The 8,105-nt window shown below is 32.9% G+C and overlaps 1 protein-coding gene across 1 annotated transcript; it reads right to left on the minus strand.

Moving 5' to 3' along the window:
- Positions 1 to 5,266: 5,266 nt before the first annotated feature.
- LOC146532482 (flexible cuticle protein 12-like) lies at positions 5,267 to 6,255 on the minus strand. Its single transcript, XM_085196231.1, has 3 exons — positions 6,247 to 6,255; positions 5,817 to 5,967; positions 5,267 to 5,460 (listed from the first exon to the last, which is right to left on the minus strand). The coding sequence occupies exons 1-3, from the start codon at positions 6,253 to 6,255 to the stop codon at positions 5,267 to 5,269; spliced, it is 354 nt and encodes a 117-aa protein (XP_085052357.1).
- Positions 6,256 to 8,105: the final 1,850 nt, after the last annotated feature.

Consider the following 8,105-nt stretch of genomic DNA (forward strand, 5'->3'; position numbering starts at 1 on the left):
AGAAATGACAATATTATTAAAAAGTACGCGTCTTTGTCACATTATCTTTTTGTATTCGATATATTGTCGCCATAATAAATGCTGCCCCTTTATGGTACGAGCATTGTGCTCTCCACCTTTGTGGACTTATTAAATATATTTTAAAGAGTTTTATTAATGGTGGGCGTCGTATGAGAATGTTTGATTTATTTTTTCGACGCGTGTGCTCGATGTTCGCGTGATATACTTCAATCATCAAAATTAATGGAGTTAGTGTTGAAATTGAAAACGTATAACGTTAAATGCAGTAAATAAGCAATTATTGGCTGTTAGTTTATTGTATTATTTTTTTTAAACTAAGAGGGCAAAAATTAGCCATCTAAATATTTATAACATAAAAAAACAACACTAACCTGTCACAAATGTGTAATAACGTGCGCGAAAAGCAAATAATATCAAATTCGTTGTTTTGTAACGTGACTCTCGAAGCTTGCGGGTACGCCTTCAATTTCAATATAAACTGTGTTTATTATTGAAACTTTTCTACGGCTGTTACAAGGAAGGACAAGTACCCTTTATATTTTTTTTATTTTAAGTTTCTGTTCGACATTTTTGTATTGTATGATATAAATGTTCCCACCTGACTCTGTAGTTTTAAATTACATTTGATATGCTAATTTTTAAATATGCTGGTTTCGAATAAATACAATCTTTATGTTGTACTTGAAATTTAAAAAAAATCAACTCATCACCGGGCTTTTGTTTCGTTGCCAGAGCGAAGAAAATATTAGATATAATAATTAACTCTCTCGAGTGGGGATCGAACCCACAACCGTTGCGTTACATTGACACCCTTGTGCTTCTGCGTCACGACTTCTGTAGACATTGAGTTTAGTTAAAAATAAAATATATATATTTTAATAATATTTTAAAATGTTATTCGTTACGTTTTACCAACAATTAGAAAGCTTAATAATTATTGATAAATATTCATATTTCATTTAAGTATTATTTTATCATCAAAGAGAGAACCAAACGATACACTCATACTACTTCGTGCTGGGTGGTTAAATACATGCACCTGCTCTTTATTGAACTAGATGTGAAAATTGAAAACATTATAAATATCCATATAATTACTTCTTAAAATAGTTTTTTCAATTGATTGATGTCATCCATTTTAGCCATGAGTACCTACAGGTATACAAAATAAATATTTAAGAACATAAAAAAATATAAATAGCTATTATATCAAGTTTACAATGAAAATAATTGCATCAAATTTGATCTAATTTGTAAGCAAATATTAAAATAAAAAAAATGACGCAGCATTAATTAAACAGATTTGGATTAATGAATATAAACATTATTGTTTTACAATAATTTATTTAGAGTTGTCTCTTTTATAGAATCGGCGGCCGGCGCCATAGCGACGAATTGAAAATATTAAATACTTAATTTCCTCAAGAGTGAATCGAATCCACAACCTGTCGCGTCTACAGGCAAACTTATTTATTTTCGTTATTATAAAAGAAAATTATTGTATTAAATATTAGAAAAATAAACCTCAAATATGCAACTCACACTAAACAATCATACAAAAAGCTAACTAAAATAAATCATAGCATTACGAACAGAAGTATAGCAAACGGGTGCTGGTGTTAGCCGATAAATAATAAAATGAAGTAATGGAAGACCATTAGTTGGTCTCGCGTGGCGTTTAACAAATTGAACCTACGTGCTCCGCCACCGCGCACCGATCGAATTGATTACTGAGCTATCGTAGGCTGGTAGCGATGGTCGTCTAGTTTGTATCTTGTTACGTTTCTAATAAGAAACGTAATATATCTCGCTTCTAATATGATAAGCTCGTTGAGAAATTACCTTAACTGTTTCAATGGAGTGCTGTGAGATTGTATTAAACGATTGCTTTTCAGAGATACAAAGCACAAGCGAGGTGTCGCTAGTCCATGTTTATTATTATTTTGGAATTATATTTGTAAATGTCACTGTAATAAAATAAAAATGTAAATTTTTTTAGAAGGTTTTTTTTAATGGTGGAGAAAATGGATATTCAAAACATTATTTACGATGAAACTTTATCATAAGTGGTAAAGTATTAAGAAAACATTGTTTGACGAGTGAAGCAAATACGGACTGTTTCCTACTTCTTTTATGATTTATTAAAAATAAATAAATAGTAATAAATAAACGGATTGAGGCCGTCATAGCGCAAAGGCACAAGCGTGATACTGTAAATGCGACAGTTGTGGGTTCGATTTCCACTTGGGGGAATGAAATATTTAATATTTTCACTTCCATGCTCTGGTAACGATGCAAAACGCGGCGTTGAGTTCTGCCTCTCAGCACGCAATGCTCTCAGAATTTGCCGGAAAGTGGGGAATGGTAGTGTCTTAATGGAAACAGAGTGACTTTAACACAAGGGTCCCAAGCTCGGTGTGGTATACAGTTTGAGCCAAAAAAAATACAGAAAGAAATAAGCTAAAATACTTGTAAGAATACAAGAACATTCCACTTTCCGCAATCTCCCAATAAGAATCCTAGAGTTAAAGATATCTGTACATTTATCTTTATCTTTACTGTTATGTTATCATGTAGTTATCCTCGGGGACACATAGTGGCAATTTGAAATTGATGGAATATCATTACATCTGGAACATATTAATAATATTTTTGAATATATTTTAGCAACTTACCGAGCGTTTTTTTTACAGGTAAGGTTTCTATATAAAATAAATATAATAAAATAGGAAGTATTTGAATTTGGTAGCGGTGACAATAGCCTAAGCCAAGTTAACAAATATATTGATTTCTTCATAATAATTATAAATACGATTCCTAAAATATCACAATTCCAAAAAATTAAACATCCATTAAGTATTGTCACTTCCGGTTACCACAAAATAGATACAGACAGGTAACACAAGCAGCGTCTAGCACGGAGGTCAGCCCACCGGGCATCAGCACGTGCCCCCGTTTACCCTCTCAAAGCCACTCCATGATATCCTCGATGGCACCCTCCATAGTAACAAACTTTAAAATTATAATATAAGTGTTTACGTTTTACACTAAGGTACGCATACATAGGCAGCTGCGACCGCACGAGCTTTTAATGACATTGTTTCATAGTTTGCACGGTGCCGGTGCACGGTGGTCCCGAATTGACATCGATTGCCACTTGATGACTTTCCTGTGTGTATTTTTTTACACAATACTCTTTGAATTGCGTGCCAATGTGTTATTAATACGGTGGTCTGTTTGCTTGTATAGTATGTGTTGTTTTTTTGCAATGCCTTTTTGATTCTATTTTTATTTTTGTTTCTATTTTTCTTATTGTTTTCAGTAGATTTCAATGAAATAATTGGTCATTAGTGTATATCCTTAAATAAGGATCTTTAATAATTTAAATTAAAATAAGACACAAATAAATATAGATAGATTTTAAATTAGTTTATTTTATGGCTACAAACAAATAATAAATAATAATGTATCCATTAATATATTGATTTCCGCCACTCAACATGCAATGCTTCGAAAATTTCGGCGAAAAGTGGAGAACGTAGTGTATTAACACTAAGTTCTCTTTGCCTATCTTGCTATATATGGGACACAGCGGGAAGTTGATAATTATATCCATCTATAAATCGATGGGTGTAGGGGTGGGGGGGTTGAGTGGTCCTAGAAATTATATTTACAAAAAAAATGTCTATTACAATTATTACTAATTCTTAAACTCCAAGCTCTCCCGAGAAAATATCTCTAGATACGCTCATGTAAAAATCTATAATTATATCCATCTCTTAGATTAACAGCTTCTACAGCAAAAAATACAAATAAAGTAGGTATTTGTGATGAAGCGACAAAGCCTAGCGTGAAACAGGGCAAGATGTCATCCGATACCATCAGTTCAGTCTGTAGTGTCTGGAGTGCACTCGAGGTTTTGTAAAAAAATGCTATTTATAACATTATTTCTTTACTTAAGATATACAATGTTAACTCAAATGAATTAAGTAAATTAACTTACGCTAAGGCTGTATATTATAATCAATTTGTCAGTTTTCATATCCATTTTGTTGGTTATGCCTACTTACATTATAATACTCTAAATTTTTGGTTTTTCTTCTTAAATAATACATAGAAACGGAAAGGCATCGAGTTAATTATTTCAAATTTCCCCTTCAGTGGCGTCTTTAGAGCAAAAATGAAAATAAAATAGGTCTTTGTGGGGATCGTTTGAAGTCTCAAAGCCTAACGGAACAGGGTGAGATGGGTAGATACTATCAAGCTGCCGCATCCAGATAGTGCGTGCTTGTGTGCACTGAATTTTAATGTACGTAATTATATATCAGTTATATCTTAATGGACTTAGAACTTAATAGAATTTTAGGGTTTAGTTGTCTATGTTTGATTGTTTTGGTGGAATATATTACAATGTAAGTTTTGATATTGGTTTTTTATATTGTTTTAGGCATAGAACATTTGTATATGCTCCTTAAATGAACCTGAGTAGATATTTAGATGTCGAATGTCAAATCATTACAGACCACACTCTGCGTAATGATTATATGATAACGTGAAAATTAACAAAATATATTTAATAATTTAAACTTGAGCAATGTACGCAAAAAGACCAAACAGATGGTAGTAGAAAATATTCAGTTTCACCAATATGAGGTGCAAGATAATTGAAATAATTGTTATAATTCCGAAATGAATTTATAAAAAAATGTTATCAATTTCAAACAAACAATAAGAAAAACAACAAAACCTAAGCGACGTATTCAATTAATGTCTAAAATTTTGAGTTTTCCCTGAAAAATGTGCACAGCGTACGCGGTCGATACAGTCCCTCCTCGCCCCGCAGGTGCGACGAGATAATCCAAGATGGCCGCCGAGATAGGACGTGACGTCACGGCCCTCCCCCGCCCCGGGCACATCCTCGCTGCCACCCTCTCAAGATCCTTTAGAAATCTGGAGGTACAGTCGGCATAAACGGTAACGGTATGTATTTTACTAATAATTTATTATTCTTAAGGAAGCAAGTTAATTAATTACTTAATTAATGGTAGTAGCTAGAATAATTTTAATGAATTGATATTGAAAAAGCCATTATTTTTAAGTTGTATATCTACTGTAAGCCATACAAATGTATTTAGGATTCCAAATATTTGAGGAAAGTTGTCGCTAGTATCTAGTGCAATAATAATAAAAAATATTTTATTAAAAATAAAATTATACACAATATATATTTAAAAAATATTTTATTTTAAGCTTCTTTTGGCACAGGGACGGGTTGAGGTAAATGTTCGGCATCGACGTGGAAACCATCCTGTCCTCCTCGGTATTTGGTAACGTAGACCTTGCCATCATCACCAACGAAACTGTATTGACCTTCGATTTCTAGTACGAAACCTCCATTGTTACCGGGCACTAGACGACCACGTTCTGATACTACCGTATCTACAAACAGTATTATAGTCTTATTAGAAATCTTCAATTGATTATAAGGGACCTCATATTTTAATATAATTTATTGATACCATACTATCAAGAATATTTCTATACTTTTCATAATAGCCTATCTTATGCATTAATCCTGAATAGTAGGATAAAATAGGGTAAAAAGCCTCTGTTCTTCATTTCAATTCCATTTAGAATAGTTACTTCTTCCTTACTCCAACAAACCAAGGGAATTACATTTATATGAAATAATCATTTAATTTTTATAATTATAAAATTTAATCTCAAAAATAATTGCAAAATTTAAATAAAGCAGTAAAATATTATAAATTTAAGACAAAATTTACATCACTTACTTTCAGCAGTAATATATCTTAGGGCATACTGTCCGAATTCGTCGTGAACTTCTTCATGTCGTATAGCAGGCAAGAATCGTAAGGAATCATCGCCATCTTTGTGTGCTGGTGCACTGAGCACTACTGCAGCTAACGTCACAAATACAATTATCTGAAAATAGATTTGTATTAATGTATTTTAAGTGATAACTATAATAGAATTAACTCTTATAAGAAAAAAAAAAGATTATTAAGCCTATTATTTTTTGTATATTCGATATTATAGTGAGTTTACAAAATTTCTAATACAAATGAAATATCTTATAATAGTATAATACGTAGCTAACATAGAAAAATGTGTTAGATCTTTTGCACCTGACAGATGCAAGACCTGGAAAGTCTAGAACTTTTACGTTGTAAAATTTTGTCGCTAAATAGAAATATAACTCACAGATTTCATTGTTGTTGTTGTTGTTGTTCAGTGACTGGTGTGGAACGCTTCGATACATTTGCTTAAATATACATTGGGATCATTAAAGAATGTATCATTGCGTAATTCGTTATTAATAATTACTAGTTTATTAATAGCAATAATATTTATATTTTATTACTTAATTAAGGTGAAATGTTAGGAATGCATTATCATGGCATTGTAGATGTAGAAGTAGTGTTTGTCTGTTATAGATTCAATCTCCACTTAGGTATATAACTTGAAATATAAGTATGAAAAATGAAATAATAGGAATTACATGCAATGCCTCGAAAATTCTGCAGAAAATGGGGAACAGAAGTGTCTTAATGGGAACGTGGTGTCTTAACACTAGGTTCCTAGGTTCCCTCTGCCTAAACTGCTCTGTGTGGAATACAGGGTAAAGCAAAAAAAACCTAACCAATAACATTGTAATATTGTAAGCATTTTTGGTAGTAAAATATAAATGTAGATATCTAGTTGATTTATCATATTTGTCATAAATATTATAGAATAAACAAAACAAACATTTTTTCTGCGGACACTACAAAGGGTGGTGCTATGTGCTATGAGCTATGTAAGAGGTTATCTGCGTCGTCGGAGCCTATCTAAATCTGTATAATCGCACCCGCCAAATAATTATTATTACATGTACCGACGGGTACCCTATAGGTAGCCATCATATCAGAAGTAGGTACCTACTAGGTACCTTGTAGTAAGATTTCAATAAATGTGTCTGTACCGATCCTGTCTACGATAAGCTTTGTGAGCTTTGAGCAAATGGCTGCCTCACAATAGTGCTTTTAAAGCAACAATAAGATAATTGATTATATGCACTTACTTATATAGATTAATGTTTTGCAAGTTTTCTGTGTGTGTCGTTGCATTGTTTTGCTGTGTCAGTATTAGCATTTTAAAACTATTATAAAAAATTGAGGCTAGACGAGGCGTAGAAGTACTATAAACGAGATAGGTTCGATTCCCACTCTATTAAATGAAATATTTACTGTTTTCATTTTGTTCGCTCTGGTATAGACGCAAAGCGCAGCGTTGTAACCCGCCACTCAACACGCAACGCCTCCAGAATCCGGCGGAAACGGAATGTCTTAACACTAGGTTCCTTCTGCTTATCCTGCTTTCTGCGGGATACAACGGGAAGCTAAACAATAATTAAAAATATATATTTATAGTACTGAAAATTGCTTGAGCATTTTTTAACACTTCCTATAAATATAATATGAAAAAGAAACCAGTTATCTACCTACTGTCCATATTAAAAAATATATAGATATATCTAATGATACTGACAGATATTACAATTCTGCTTAACCTCATGCATCTTCATACATCCAGGGGTTAAAAAACTTTTCATGGTTGCGTTCAAAGCTCGTTTTCGTAGGAGGTTTGCTGATGACGTCGATAAGGCAGGCCGTGTGAAGTCATCACATAGACGCGAGAGCTGCGTTATTGCAGCCTCTCGAGCTCCTTTTGTGTGTGTGATCGCTGGGATTTAACGTTTACGCGGTTTTTTTTAATGTTACATTTACAATACATGTCAAATATTGTTTTAAACCTATTGAATTTAGTCGTCATTATTAGCCAAATAATTTAAAAAAATATAGTCGAGCTCGTAATATATATTCAATTATTAAATACGATATCATGCCAATATTATATTAGAGGCCAGTCCCACACCAGTAGGTACCCACATCCAATCGCGCATTATAGGCACAAAGTGTGACTGGAAACGCAACTAGTTCTGGGTTCGATCTCTAAGAAATGACCAAGCGCGGCGTTGAGTTCCGCCACGCAACATGCAACGCCTTCAGAATCCGGCGGAA

This window comes from Heliconius melpomene, chromosome 13 (genome assembly GCF_056956725.1).
Source record: "Heliconius melpomene rosina isolate 202511_hmr_F chromosome 13, ASM5695672v1, whole genome shotgun sequence".
Classification (NCBI taxonomy): Eukaryota; Metazoa; Arthropoda; class Insecta; order Lepidoptera; family Nymphalidae; genus Heliconius; species Heliconius melpomene.